Source organism: Podarcis vaucheri (genome assembly GCF_965113315.1).
Source record: "Podarcis vaucheri genome assembly, chromosome: 1".
Classification (NCBI taxonomy): domain Eukaryota; kingdom Metazoa; phylum Chordata; class Lepidosauria; order Squamata; family Lacertidae; genus Podarcis; species Podarcis vaucheri.
The window spans coordinates 95,643,142-95,658,645 of record NC_138759.1 but is presented as its reverse complement, the minus strand read 5'-3'; the positions used below and the strand labels follow the sequence as shown (position 1 = coordinate 95,658,645).

The 15,504-nt window shown below is 45.0% G+C and overlaps 1 protein-coding gene across 1 annotated transcript in view; it reads left to right on the top strand.

The window, feature by feature from the left end:
- ITGB5 (integrin subunit beta 5) overlaps window positions 1-15,504 on the top strand; it is a 101,414-nt gene that overhangs the window by 51,769 nt on the left and 34,141 nt on the right. The window contains exons 9-10 of the mRNA XM_082235275.1: window positions 3,016-3,150; window positions 7,321-7,750. Of these exons, the coding sequence (XP_082091401.1) occupies window positions 3,016-3,150; window positions 7,321-7,750 (565 nt within the window). The remainder of the gene's footprint in view (window positions 1-3,015; window positions 3,151-7,320; window positions 7,751-15,504) is intronic.

Below are 15,504 nucleotides of genomic sequence, written 5' to 3'. Positions count from 1 at the left end.
AAAAGATGCATTCAGGTGTGGTATTGGGGAGCAGACATAACATCGTGCCACTCTGCAAGCATATCATGAAAGGAGGTTGTGCAGATGATGCCACCTAGCTGGTAAGAAAATTGAACTTGTGTCCTGCACTGTAAATCTATGGATTTCCTTAAATTTACTACTACAGTCCATTTCTCTTCAGATTCTCAGTCTAGTTGTTTCTTCTTGCTTCACACATCCTCCATCATCATTGTTGACCAGCCATCCTCTGCCCTGGTAACTGTGACATTTGAGTTTCTCTATTGAACTACAGAAGAGCCAGTCTAGTGCAGTGGTTAGAGTGTTGGACTAGGACCTAGGAGAGTGGAGTTCAAATCCCCACTAGCCCAGGCTTGCCATATATCAGGGAAATTCCTGACATGTCCTGGTTTTCGGGTGTAAAAATGGCATTGGGAAAATTTTGCTGAATCGGTCAAATGTCATGAGAAGCCTGGATGCATGGCAACATGATGAAAAAAGCTCCAAAAGCTTAAAGCTCCAAAAGCTTAAAATCACATTGAGGTGGGATAGAAATGCAGTAAATAAATAATGAACAGATATTTGTCTTCTTACACAAATTACCCGCTTCGAATTATTTCTCTTGCTTTTTGGCGGAGATTCTGAGGTTGGATCTTCTCATACTGTATGCAGGTGATTTTGTACATAGGTGCTGTATAAGAACATAAAATTATTTTGCTTTGATGGATTGAAGCCAAAATAGGAGCTCTAACGGTTTCATCTCTTGGCTTGAATTCCTGTTATCCGATTTCTCATTGTTAATCCTGTTTCTTGACTGTTTTCTCTATAATGTTTCAACACAGAGAAGTGCTGTTCCAGAGTGTTTATTACTTCCTTTTGATTACTTCCCTTTCCCTCATGAGTACTTTGTCCTGTATTTGACTTGTAGATAGACCCTGCCCTGATAAGAAGGGTAGATTTGTGCTGAATAATAAAGGCAGCAGCACATTCAACCCAGTAATACTGGTCCTGACTGGCAGCATCTTTTTGTTTTAAAGATCACAGCAGGAAAAGGAGATGGCATGTATGAAGGATACCCATTTCCTCCGTTTGTTTTGATTGTGTGGGAGGCTGATGAGGATAGTTGGCATGTGGGCAGCAGATGATTTGTTGCTGTGTATGCCACAAGAATTTTGGAATTATTTAGAGTTGAAGAATTTCTTGTTGGAAGCCGCCCAGTGTGGCTGAGGAAACCTAGCCAGATGGGTGTGGTATAAGTAATTATTATTATTAATAATAATAATAATTAGTCTCCAGTTTCGTTGGTATTTTAATGTATTAAGACAGCCATAGCCAACATGGTGCCCTGTAGAAGCTGTTGGACTACAACTCTCATTGTCCTTGCCCATTGGTCTTGCTGGCGGGGGCTGATGAGAGCTGGGAGTCCAATTATATCTGGGGAGCAGCATGCTTGGTCTATTGAAAAACAAGCCATGTTAACGTTGGAGAATCCAGCAGAGATGCATTTTTTAAAACACATACACACAACACAGAGACTTTCTGCTACTCTGCTTTTGATTTGGAAATCCTTGATATCCTGTTTATCTCATTGTAAAAGTCACCAGACTATGACAACGGATCTTTATAGCTATTTAGAATGCTTATAAACAAAGACCCTGAAGGGAGGAGTGGGGGACCATAAAAGGTTTGAACTTATTTTTACAGCAATGGTAATGAGTGAAGGATAAACAATCAGTCACCATTATAGTTACGTGTGCCCAACTCATTGTTTCCTTCCTTGGAAAGCCAGTACAGTACTGCCCACTTGCTAACACTGGAATACTGATGAAGAGGAACGAGGCAGTGAGTGAAGCATCACAGAGAAGGAGTGCAGGCAAAGGGGCAAGTGGTGGAGAAGCAACTCTGGGCTTGGCAGTAGGACAATTATATTCCGTGAAGTTTCTTGGTTGGAGAGGGGATGTAGGGGATTTAGTCAGTTCAAACATCACTGCAGGTGAAGAGGTTTGGAAGAATCCTTAGAACAGATTTAGGAAGTGCAGTGATTGTTATAATATCCCAAGCCACCAGACCCCTCAACAACTTTGAGACGTACATTAGACAAAATTGCAATAATACTAAAAGAGCCATTTTTTCTCTTCATAATGTTTATTTATTAATTATACAGTGGTACCTTGGGTTACATACGCTTCAGGTTACAGACTCCACTAACCCAGAAATATTACCTCGGGTTAAGAACTTTGCTTCAGGATGAGAACATAAATCGTGCTCCGGCGGCACGGCGACAGCAGGAGGCCCCATTAGCTAAAGTGGTGCTTCAGGTTAAGAACAGTTGCAGGTTAAGAACAGACCTCCAGAACGAATTAAGTACTTAACCCGAGGTACCACTGTATATATACTTCCCTTCATCCTCAAATACACAAGCAGTAAAATCCCAGGGCCTTTAAATTCAAATACAAAGTGAATCTTGGAACGCTCTGTGGAATGAACCTCCATTTCTCTCAGACTCAGCTGGAATAAAAGAAAATGCCAGCAAATTACTCTGTTGGTGGTATCTTACTTCATATGCTGTTCATAAAATAAATCATTCAACTTCACCTCTCTCTGTGCTGGAGAAACTGTGGAAAGCAAGGCACTTCCTTTCATATGTGGTGGTTATGCCCAATTATTTCCACAATATTGGGATTGGTCTTCCAGGAAAGAGGCAAGATTATTTCTCAGCCACTCCGGATTCTTTAGTAGCACTTCTGTTTATCTATGATTCACAACCTAAACATGTTTCTTAACAGCTAGAAACTGGAACCTTCCCTGGCATCAAGAACTATTGAATGTGGCACTGATGAAGAAGGGAGGTGCTCCTTATCGCTACTATGGATACTAGCTTAGATCACTGTGCTGTTTCATATAATTTGATGTGCCCATTAGTGCATAGTTTGTTCCTACAAATGTCTTAAGAAGTGAAATGATATATGTGCTTTTTAAAAATTTTATTTGATGGGACTCTTTCTTTTCGTTTTCTAGAGTATCCGATCTAAAGTAGAGCTAATTGTCTGGGATAACCCTGAGGACCTCAACCTAGCTTTCACAGCCACGTGTCAGGATGGCTTGTCATACCCTGGAGTCAGGAAGTGTGCAGATCTTCAGATCGGAGACACGGTGAGTTTGTTTATCCAGTGGACAGAATAGGAAATAATCTTGGTAGAATTGCATATGGGTCATCGGGCTCCCATGAAAGGAATAACTGAGGCAGTTCAATAATAGGAGTTCCCTCCTCTCAGAGGTGCCTATGACCTCGGCACCATGAATTTCTAAAAACCCACCTTCTTCAAACAGCCTCTTTGTAAAAAAAATCCCTCCACCTAGGGAGCTACGTTGCAGAATATAGCTGTTGTTAGTTGTTATATTGTTCTGCTATTTAAGTAGCCTTTGATAACTTAATGTTGCTGCCCTTGTCAGTTTTAGATGGCTGTAAGATTGTTCATTGTTATGTTTTTGATATTCTGAGCTGCCTTGGGTGGGCTGTGCCCTCAACAGTGGCACATAAATGGAGTTTTTATTAGTTTAGAGATAGGAGTTTAAGAGGATTGCTTCCAGATCTGATATTGAAAAAGAGAGACAAAATTCTGCCAGTGAATTCTGTTTGAGGACTGCTTTGAAACTGGACGGCCACAACGTGTTGGGCTTGAGGGAAGCAGCTTTCCATTCCATGCATTATGTAATCTATCTTGAAAATGGTAAAAGCGTTTTAATGCGTTATTCTTATTTTGAACTTCCTCATCAGCTGGCTTACTAATTTTCCTTGCATTGCTCACAGGGTAGCAGCACATTCCTGTGCATGTCAGAAGTAAGCCCCACTGAGTTCAAGGGGCCTTATCCCCCATTTACCTTGGAGCAACTTTGCAATCTTAGATCAGTGAGCACTAATCTGTACTTGGCTAGTCGTGAGTTTATATTGTCGGGGCATGCTCACAACCCCTTGCATTTGTGCTTGGAAAGAGCTGGGGATGCAGATTCCTTCTCTTGACAGACAGAAGTCAGAAAAGCAGCATTTGCAAACAATCGCCTTCTTTGCTTCCAGTGCTCGTTCCTCAGCTGTTACTATAATCACCTTCCCACGTGGCTTCAGCCTGCGGATTTTAAGCACAGTAGAATGTTGATGCAAGCTGTGGTTTTGCTTACATCCAGCGCAGTGTGTCAAATATTCAGTGTGAACTGGGGCCTATGTGCATTAACACTTAAGTGAGAAGGACCAAGGAATAATTATTTTCGGATGATCAGAACACAGGAAGTCACCAAATTTGTTTAATTTGTAAATGTATAATTGGCTTTTTAAATTGTATTATGATTTGGTATGATTTGACATTGTAATAATGTGGCCCATATTGGAGTGTTATTAATGAAAAAAATAAGGGAAAATGTTTTATAAAACCTAAAAAGCACTTATGTGAGAAGGCCTTGAATGGTACCCCTCCTCCCCGCTGACCTGCAAAGAGAAAGTGCAGATGGGTGACATGAACAAGGCCTATTTGCATAGCCATTTTCAATAAGTGCCATCGTTACCCAACAGAAACTAATATATCAAACCACACATTGGGAGAAGGCACTGTAGATCAGGCTTCCTCAGCCTCGGCCCTCCAGATATTTTTTGGCCTACAACTCCCATGATCCCTAGCTAGCAGGACCAGTGGTCAGGGATGATGGGAATTGTAGTCTCAGAACATCTGGCGGGCCGAGTTTGAGGAAGCCTGCTGTAGATGCTTCATGCTTGTTCCCCTGAAGAAGACAGAATCTGGGTATTGTGAGTTCTGGTCTGCTCTGATCACAGGATCAGGAAACTTCTATGGTCTGTGTAATCCTGGGGCTCCTCCCAGCAAACCTTTTAAGCTCTGTTTTCCTTTGTGAAGGAGGAGAGCTACTCCTTCCTTCATACCCCTGCAAGTCTCTAGACTTTCCTGTGCTTTTTCTGAATCGAGGACAGCACTGTTGGGGTTGCTAATAGTGAAACTTGCTGCAGTGTCCCATCTGCACATTGCCATCTGGCACAGAAGAGCAGAGCAGGCTGGGATTTCAATAAAACGGAGAATTCTCAGTGACCCTTTGAAAGAGCCAAGAAACTGCCCCATCCCCACTGTGTGTTTCAAACCAAGCCTGTTTCGAAGCACATCAGAAATCGGCTGATAGATAAACCTGGAGCAAAGCTAACATGCTGCATTGACATATGTAAATACTTTTAAGTTTCATAAATCAGTTCCTTTGCTCCATTTGTGCCGATGTGTCTTACAGGGGTGGGCTGTCCCTTGTTTTATTAGCAACAGTTCTGCATTCTCCAAGCAGCAAATTTGTGTTCATTTAAAAAAAGAAAAGAAAAAAAAACAAGGGAGAAAAGGGGGGAATAAAAGAGACAACACTTATTTGCAGTCTCAGCCATTGGCCTTCACTTCTCAAAGAGAAAAATATCTAGTGCTGTGTTTACCGTATTTTTTGCCCCATAGGACGCACCGGCCCATAGGGCGCACCTAGTTTTTTTGTGCGGAAATAAAGGGAAAAAAATTATTTCCCCCCCAGGAGCAGAGCTGGGGCGGGGGAAGCCCGAGCTTCCCCGACCCCAGCCCCTAGAACAGGCTGCTATCCGCAAGCCTTGGGAGCCCGGCGGGAGTTCCTGCCGGGCTCCCAAGGCTTGTGGAGAGCTGCCCGAAGCCCAGGGTGCACCCCACTGCGCTCCCCGGGTTTCGGGCTGCAGGCTGCTGTCTGCAAGCCTTGGGAGCCCGGCGGGAACTCCCGCTGGGCTCCCAAGGCTTGCGGACAGCTTCCTGAAGCCTGGAGAGCGAGAGGGGTCCGTGCGCACCGACCCCTCTCGCTCTCCAGGCTTCAGCGTAAGCCTGCATTCGCCCCATAGGACGCACACACATTTCCCCTTCATTTTTGGAGGGGAAAAGGTACGTCCTATAGGGCGAAAAATACGGTAGTTTGTATCATTGCAGAATCTACCAGTTTGACAGGTTTTTTATGCCATGTGTTTTTAAAAACATGGCACTCGGGGGGATTGTGTATCATAATATCGTGGGCATTTGGTAGCTTGTGGATGCAATCATTTAAAAACAACAACACCATTTTGTTCATTTTCATTAATAAAGGATTCACAGTTGCAATTCAAAGTACAACTGTGTGCATGCTTATACAGAATAAGTCCCATTGAGTTGAGTGAGCCTTACTTCCAGGTAGGTGTGTATAGGTTAGCAGCTATAATAATGCAACAAAAATTAGCGGGGGGGGGGGGATTAAGGCAAGCCCTAACAATGTTTTCAATCTGAAAACAGGAAATCGTTGTTCAGACCGACTTCTCCCTTAGCATGCAGAGATAATTGCACTTTTATTTTATTTATTAAGCATTTATAACACATTCTTTAAAAAAAAAAAGTTCCCAGAGTAGCATACACAAACAGAATAGAGCAGGCATAGGCAAACTCGTCCTTCCAGATATTTTGGGACTACAATTCCCATCATCCCTGACCACTGGTCCTGTTAGCTAGGGATGGTGGGAGTTGTAGGCCAAAAACATCTGGAGAGCCGAGTTTGCCTATGCCTGGAATAGAGCAATGGCAGTAGAATAAAATCAAATGTAACAGGGAGGATGGAAGACTTGCAGATCTAGAGGAGGGAGCTTTCCTTCAAAGCAAAATAAGAACAACTTAACAAAAATATTCCCATTGCTTGAAATGGTATGAGGTTTTGCTGCAATGGAAGGGATATCTTTGCCCTTGCTTTTTCCTTTTGAAGGTTGTTCCTAGGAGCTCCAACCTGGGCTGTAAACAGGGCTTCACATGCAACTACACTTCTAATGTTTATTCTGTGTGGAGCAGGACAATGCAGCAGCCCCGTCTGCCCTTCTGCAGACAGAACCTGATCAGACTGGTGGCTGAATCCTGCTTCAGTAGTGGCAGCAGACCAGCATCCAACACTATATCCAGGGCTAGGGGTGGGGGTGGTAGGAGGCTAGCTGAGGATGCCCAGGGGAATGGCAGGGTGTCTAAGGAGAAGGTCCATCAGTCAGTAGTAGAGCTTTGCACGCAGAAGGTCGCAGGTTCAGTCTCTGTCTGAGAGAGACCCTGTTTGAAGTCGCTGCCAGTCACTTTAGACGATACTGAGCTAGATAGGCCAATAGCCTGACTTGGTATATGTTCCTTGGTTCACTCCCCTCCCCCCACATTTGCTGTTTGAGGGAGCTGCCTCAACCTGTCCAACGGTAGAGCTGGTTCTGCCAAAACATTTGAGTTTTTTAAGGCTTCTGATGACTTCCCATTCCTACCTTGCACTGTTCCCACACAGGTTTCCTTTGAGATATCAGTAGAAGCTCGGAGTTGCCCTGCTGAGAACACCTCGCATACGTTCACTATCAGGCCGGATTGGTTTCGGGACACTCTGGAGGTGACCGTCACCTACAACTGCGTGTGCGGATGTACCAAACAGATAGAGCACAGCAGCAGCAAGTGCAGTGGGAACGGCACCCACGTGTGTGGGTTATGTGACTGCGATCCAGGCCACGTGGGAGCCAAGTGTGAATGTGAGGAAGGCGAGAGTGGGAACATGTACCAGAACATGTGCCGTGAAGCTGAAGGGAAGCGGGTCTGCAATGGCCGAGGGGAATGCTCCTGCAACCACTGCGTCTGCTTCGAGAGCGAATTTGGGAAGATATATGGGCTGTTCTGCGAGTGCGATGACTTCTCCTGTCCAAGATATAAAGGTGTAATCTGTTCAGGTAAGTGTGAGGCGATCTAATAATTCATTTTCCTGTCCAACTCGGATCTTGTAAGAGCTCTCAGATGTGAAGGGTGAGCTGTGCAGAGTTTCCTCCCCCCAAGATCTTCTGTTAATCGTTTTCTTAAGCCAAAGGTGACCCTCCAGAAATGGTCAAACTTCACAGCTCCCATCCCCTCTGACCATTGGCCTTACTGGCTGTTGGGAAATGGGAGTCCAGCAACATCTGAAGGGTCACAGGTTCCCACCCCACCCCAATTGTGCAAAAACATTTCAAAAGACATTTGCTTACAAGCCAATGCACCAAGACCTCTTCTCAGCACAGGAAAATGTGGCTTCAGATGCTAGACCTACGTTGTCATCAGAAGAAAGCATGTTCCAAAAGCCATATTCGCCATGTGAAACTAGTGCGGCCAAATCACTTCCTGATTTGCAGCCACAAATCACACTTTCTTGGTAACATTAAGTTATGTATGTTGTGCGCTGAGGTCTCTGCCAACAGCTAATGAGGTGAAATGGACGAGGAAACCCACAAAACGCCACAAGTGTTGTGTTACTAAATGGTTATCTGGGAGAAGGGAAGAGGGTGCTGCATTTGACTGTGATCATGTATTGGTAATAATGTGCAGCTCAAGCCACTAGAACAGAGATGGCTAAGTGGCTCTCCAGATGTTGATGGACTAGGACTTCCATCAGCCCCAGTCAGCACAGCTAATGATCAGGGGGCTCTATTCTAGCAACATCTGTGGAGAGCCACAGGTTCCCCAATCCATGCTGTAGAGTTTAAGTTTTTTAATCCTTTTGACAACACTTGCAAAATGTTCACATGCATGCAGACAGCTTTACGTACACCATCCCAGAAATAAGGGACGGGCAAGCGAGATACATACTGCTTTATTTCGCAATATTTATAAACCACTTGAACGGTGGTAAAATGGCTCTGTGGTAACTGCCTGACTTTGCAGTTCAGCCTTGATCACTGTAAGCGTGAACTCGTACAACACTGTAGTGTCTTGCAAAATGAAGCATACTTTCCATGGCCTGTGTAGCAAGAGCCACCTTTAAGTAGTCATCTGAGCCTGAGTCATACTGGGCACTCACGAATCTGCAGATGTTAGGTCTGCAGTATTTCTTCTTTTCAAGGATTAAATACTGAAAGCTACAGTGGTGGCAACAAAGGAACTGAAAAGGAAAATGGCTTAGATTAACCTTAAGAGGAACCGTGTTACCTGTCTTCTTGCAATTTGGCTTCCTTTTTCTCCCTAGTCCAGATCATAGCTGTCAACTTTTCCCTTTTCTTGCAAGGAATCCTATTCGGAATAGGGAATTTCCCTTTTTAAAAAAAGGGAAACGTTGCCAGCTATGGTGCAGATGCCAGTTTGACATCTGGTAACCCTGGATTTCTAGTGCCACATTTACTGCTAAGCTAGTACCCTATAGGTTTGCTAGAAATAATGTAATTATGCTGTTTAGTGTGTGTGAAGTTTTCTAGCAGAAGTATGAAGCACCATTTCTATTGTTAGAATGGTGTTTTGGAACTTTGAATGTAATATCATTACTGAGGACTGGAGTCCTGCTAAATTCAGGCTTATCCTTCTCTTTGCTTTCTTACTAAAATATAATTTTTTTTGGAAAACTCATCCTTTTATATAGTGCATTTTGAATGCCTAAAGCACTTCATGTACTTTCGCTTTGTAATTCTTTTAACAACCTTATAAGAAGAAGAAGATGAGTTTGGATTTGATATCCCGCTTTATCACTACCCGAAGGAGTCTCAAAGCGGCTAACATTCTCCTTTCCCGTCCTCCCCCACAACAAACACTCTGTGAGGTGAGTGAGGCTGAGAGACTTCAGAGAAGTGTGACTGGCCCAGGGTCACCCAGCAGCTGCATGTGGAGGAGCGGGGAAGCGAACCCGGTTCACCAGATTACGAGTCCACCCCTCTTAACCACTACACCACACTGGCTCTCAGTGCAGTATCCTTTTCCTATTGTAGATGGAAGGAGGGGGACTGGGTTGAGAGACCACTGGCTTGCCTAAGTTCGTGGCTGAAGTAAGATTTGCATCAGGGACTGACTTAGGCTGCAATCCACCACCTGATTTACACTGAGCTGTGGGTTGTTTGGATTGAGCGGAGGCATCCTGCCACTTGCTTCAGCCGGCTCAGCTCACCAGCTACTACTGATGGCAAGTGATACTTGCAGACTTCTCCCAGTAGAGCCTGGGAGAAGGCTCTGTAATGAGAGTCAGCCTGAGATCTGCTGGATCCCAAGTTGCTCTCACAGCTGCTGCTAGTCTGTGGTGGGGAGGTGATTTAAAGCTGGCTTGGGATCATGCCCAATATACTTGCTCCCCACCTTGTGCCACTACCACCATGATTGGGCCTGTTGTAGTTTTACTTAATAAATATTTTTATTGTATTTTCAGTCATAATAAAAACTAACTTGAAACTATGGCAGCTAGTTGTTTTCCACCCGAAAGAACTTCCAAAGTAGCTTAAGGGAATGCTGATACATAAGAAATTTTTCACAATGCTGCCCAAAGTCCCAAGTCCCAAAGGTTGTCTTATTTGGTCATCGTTCAATTTACTTCAGAACATTTTTGGGTGCCCTTAATAGGGATCTAATTTGGCACATTCATTTTACTTTTGTTTAGTAAACAGGACTCCAGACTCTGAAACTACCAAGCCTGCCTAATATTGTATTTACAATTGACACCTGTTCCTTGTTACTAAATAAACTTGAGGAAACAGGGGGGAAATGTGGAAAAATAATGGGCTGGGAAAATTTCCACTCCACATCACTACTGAAAAGCCATTAGTGGTAGGGGCCAGGTGAGCCACTCTAGGGAGATGAGCACTTCTGGGAAGGTTCTCTCTTCAGGTAGGCATAATAAAAGTTCCTCTTTTTTTGGAGGAGATTTTTGGGAATATTCTGTCCTGGTTTTTGCCTACTGCAAAGGGTAGTCTGATCATCCCTTGCCATTGGCTATGCCTATTGGGGCTGTTGGGAGTTGCAGTTCACCTCTAGAGGGCCAAAGGTTCCCCACACCTGATTTAGAGCCATCCTTTTGGGGCCCTGGTCTCCTTTCTTTATGCTGCTCCTTGAATTGGATGTGAATAGCAGAAGCAGCTGATCGAAACCACCTCCACAGTTTTAGCTACTTGAGTGCCAAATTGAACTCTGGCAGTCATTAAACTCTGTGGCAGACAAACCCAGGAGGACAAGAACACCCTGAGGAGAATCCAGAAACTTTGCAAAAGCAATCAGCAGCAGCGAGGCAGCTTAAAAATTATGTGCAGATCAGAGAATCTGGAAATAGGATATATCTGCAGAGTTCTGCAAGCTGGAGGGCCCATCTCAGGATGGATAGTGCTTTTGATTGTGAATTTACAGGGCTCATATAATATTCTTTTTGCTATGGCGAAGGAAGGTGAAAGCATGTTTTATAGCTAGCATATGATGACTTGGATGCCTGGAAACTTTCCCAGGAGTGATTCAGTATGTTTAATTGCAGTGCAAGTCAAAAGGAGACAGTGTGGTTTGTGGATGAAAGTAGCCCATACATTGGGGAATGAATCTTAAGCCGCATGGCGTGTTGAATCATGTCAATGCTATATTTCATGCAAGTAAAATAAGATAATTCATGCACTTTATGAGGAAATGGTTATGATAATAGGGGCAACAACAAAAGGGTATGATTTGGAATCAGTTGAGGACGATCCAAAATAATTTAAAGGAATGTAACCACAAAGGAGAACAGCAAACGCCCCCTGCTATCAGAGTTCAGCCATATCTTATAATTTAGAAAATTCTGCAAAAATTACAGACAGTAGTAGAGCAGGGGGAGGAATGTTTGAATGGGGGGAAAGCCCCAAATGTTACAAAATCTTTTCTCTCTCCAGAGGGGTAGCCATGTTATTTTTGTGTGGTTTAGTTTGCTCATTACGATTGAAACATTCTCAGCTGGAGTTCCTGCCTCTTGCAACTTTTGTGATGCAGTCTCTTGGCACTAGTTGTCTGCTTTAGAGATCAGGATCCAAACAATTAGCAACACATTCTTTATGCTTGATGTGTTGCTGATGCATTTGAATCCTTGTAGATTTTGAGATCTCTGGAGAAGGGGTGCAGTTCATACAAGTTGTCCTCCTTCACTGCTGAACTCTTGATTCTTTCCGGGTCAAATGCCTTTTAGATTCTTCATAAGGATTGCTCCCTTTTGCTCAGAAACAGGTTGGAAACTGGAAGTGATACTGAATTTTTGTTAGGGAAGATGGCTTTCAAAACTGAATATAGTAGGAGAAACACATGCTGAAATACTGATACATTTTCATTGAGACTTTTGAAAACCTGTTGTGGAAATATGTACTGGGCTGAACCGTGAGATTGGAAAAAACGAGAGACTGAAATGGACAGATTTATTCCTCCCTATCCGTGACACTTCTGGTTAGCGGCAGAGATTTATGGATTCCCCAGGCATGTTTTAAAAGAAAGTGAGCCAGCATTGGGGTCTGCTGGCCTGCTTTTACTTGAATTCCATTCCAAGTGCCTCTTAACAAGGATTAGGCGTGGCATGCTTCTAGCCATTATTGCCACATGGGTTAACATGCAGAAATGTGGGGTCAAGATTTAGGTCCCTCAGATGTAATAAGGACTGACATGAACAGCAGGAAGTGGCGTCCTGTTGTTTGTTGCTAGTTGTACCAGGGCAGCTTCCACTATGTGCATTAGATTTGGAAGATATTCTTTGTGTTTGGGAGTTCCAATAGCTTAGCAGTCTTTTTCTTCTTCTTCTGATGCTTTATGCACGTGTGCTGGGGGTCATCAGCCTTATTCCCTCTTGGGGTTTATGGAGTCAGTTTGACACCACCCCTGTTCTGCAGGCATCTCTTCTTCAGCTCCCCTCTCCAATCCTCCCATTGCTTTTGCCTAATGCCCTTTGTAAAAAGTCAGGAGTTGTTTTTCCTGCTGGGATCTGTCTTTTGCCCATCCTTGTACTAACGCAACAGAACACCACTAACATAATGGCAAACAGCTCAGGGGGAGGGCAGGGGAACTTCCCCTTGCTTGCATAAAAATTAAAAAAACAGTAGTGGCCAAAAAATTAACCACTTAACCACATATTGCCCAAGCAAAATATTTCTCAGTGATGTGAAGCCAGAGCAGATGTGAGCAAGACTGATGGATACTGGATTTTTCCAGAATTAACACAATGACTTATCGCCCCTTTCACATGATACTGTATGTGCAAGAACAGGCTGTATACCTAGTTAAGGGTACAAGGAGAGTTTCACACCTTCTGGAACCCCTTCTTTTCACCTAATAGATAATTTGCAGGCCCGGGGTTTAGTTTGGAGATAGATGATACCAGTATAGATCATGAAAAATTCAAACATCAGTTGTTTAGGATTTATACATGCAAATGTGTGCTACTCTCAGTAGAGCACACCTTTGGTTGTGCAGTCCTCTGAAAGCAACAGAGTGCAGAGATGATGAGAATCCACGTATGCTGTCTGTCTGCAGTGTGTTGGTTTCGGAAGGATGCACCTCCAAATACAGTTTCCATTGAAAGCAATGCAGTGCAGAGTTTTTGCTTTGATGATTGCTATAGTACTGGGATGGGACGCGGGTGGTGCTGTGGGTAAAAGCCTCAGCGCCTAGGGCTTGCTGATCGAAAGGTCGGCGGTTCGAATCCCCGCGGCGGGGTGCGCTCCCGTTGTTCGGTCCCAGCGCCTGCCAACCTAGCAGTTCAAAAGCACCCCGGGTGAAAGTAGATAAATAGGGACCACTTACTAGTGGGAAGGTAAACGGCGTTTCCGTGTGCGGCTCTGGCTCGCCAGAGCAGCAATGTCACGCTGGCCACATGACCCGGAAGTGTCTCCGGACAGCGCTGGCCCCTGGCCTCAAGAGTGAGATGGGCGCACAACCCTAGAGTCTGTCAAGGCTGGCCCGTACGGGCAGGGGTACCTTTACCTTTACAGTACTGGGAAACACATTTGTATGTGTGCATCCCTGATCAGTAGTCCTGATTCTAAGGCAAGGCGACGGTGGAGCAGTTTTGGACTTTGAGAATATGGTTCTAAGGCACATCCTGCATTTTGAAGTCATTTTGAAAGTTGTAAGTGAAGCTTAAAGGATCAGCTGTCTGCTTGCATACTTTCTAATAACTCTGTGGGCCTGACAGGAAAGAATACATAGGTGGTATCCCTGGATCTTGGGCTGCAGCTTCTGCCTAGCAGGCACACCTGTTGCTTGTCAGCTCCCTACTGAGCTAGCAGGCAAAATCAGAAATCATAGGATCATAAGAGTTGGAAGGAACCCTGATGATATGCAAGAATATGCAGTTGTCCCTTATGAACCAGTTCTTAACATGTGGGTCACAACTCATCCATCTAGATTGAAATATACTTGCCCTTTCTGTGCCCCCTGGTTTTCTTCGGAGCTGAGGGCGATGAAACAATCGCTGAGACGGCTAGAGCGTCGGTGGCAGAAAACTCACTCCGAATCTGACCGGACACAGGTTAGAGCTCAACGTCGAGCCTACCAAGTGGCGATAGCGACGGCGAAGAAGACTTTCTTCACCGCCTCTATTGCATCTGCAGAAAATAGTAGCAGGAGACTCTTTCAGGTGGTCCGCAATTTAACGGAACCACCTTTTCCACCGGGGCCTTGTAAAGACCCCAAGATCTCCTGCAACGATTTTGCAAAGTTTTTTGCAGATAAAATCACTCATATTCGGAAGGAGCTAGACACCACCGTGGGAGCAGGGCTGGGGCGGGAGAGTGCTAGAGCCCTGTCTGGTCAAGTTGCATGGAATCAATTTCAATCCGTTACCCCCGAGGATGTGGACAGGCTGCTTGGACGCGTGAAACCAACCACCTGTCTCCTTGATCCTTGCCCATCCTGGCTAATAAAAGCAAGCCGGGAAGGGCTGGGCGATGGGCTCTGCGGGGTGGTGAATGCTTCCCTCTGTGTGGGAACATTCCCAGATCCGCTGAAAGAGGCGGTCATTAAACCGCTTCTTAAAAAAACATCTTTAGACCCGGCCAGTATGGCCAACTATCGCCCAGTCTCAAATCTTCCATTCTTGGGCAAGGTGATTGAGCGTGTGGTTGCTGAACAACTCCAGGCACGCCTGGAGGATGCGGACCATTTGGATCCCTTCCAATCAGGGTTCAGGCCTCATCATGGGACTGAAACTGCCTTGGTCGCACTGGTTGATGATCTCCGGCGAGCTAGGGACAAAGGTGAGAGTTGTTTCCTAGTTCTGCTGGATCTCTCAGCGGCCTTTGATACAATCGACCATAACATCCTTCTGGACCGTCTAGAGGGGTTGGGAGCTGGGGGCACTGTTATACAGTGGTTTCGCTCCTTCCTCCTGGGCCGTGTTCAGAAAGTGGTGGTGGGGGATGAGTGTTCAGACCCTTGGGCCCTCACTTGTGGGGTGCCTCAGGGTTCCGTCCTCTCCCCCATGCTTTTTAACATCTATATGAAGCCGCTGGGAGAGATCATCAGGGGGTTTGGACTGGGTGTCCATCAATATGCAGATGATACCCAGCTCTACCTTTCTTTCAAATCAGAACCAGTGAAGGCGGTGAAGGTCCTGTGTGAGTGCCTGGAGGCGGTTGGAGGATGGATGGCGGCTAATGGATTGAAGTTGAATCCTGACAAGACAGAAGTACTGTTTTTGGGGGACAGGGGGCGGGCTGGTGTGGAGGACTCCCTGGTCCTGAATAGGGTAACTGTGCCCCTGAAG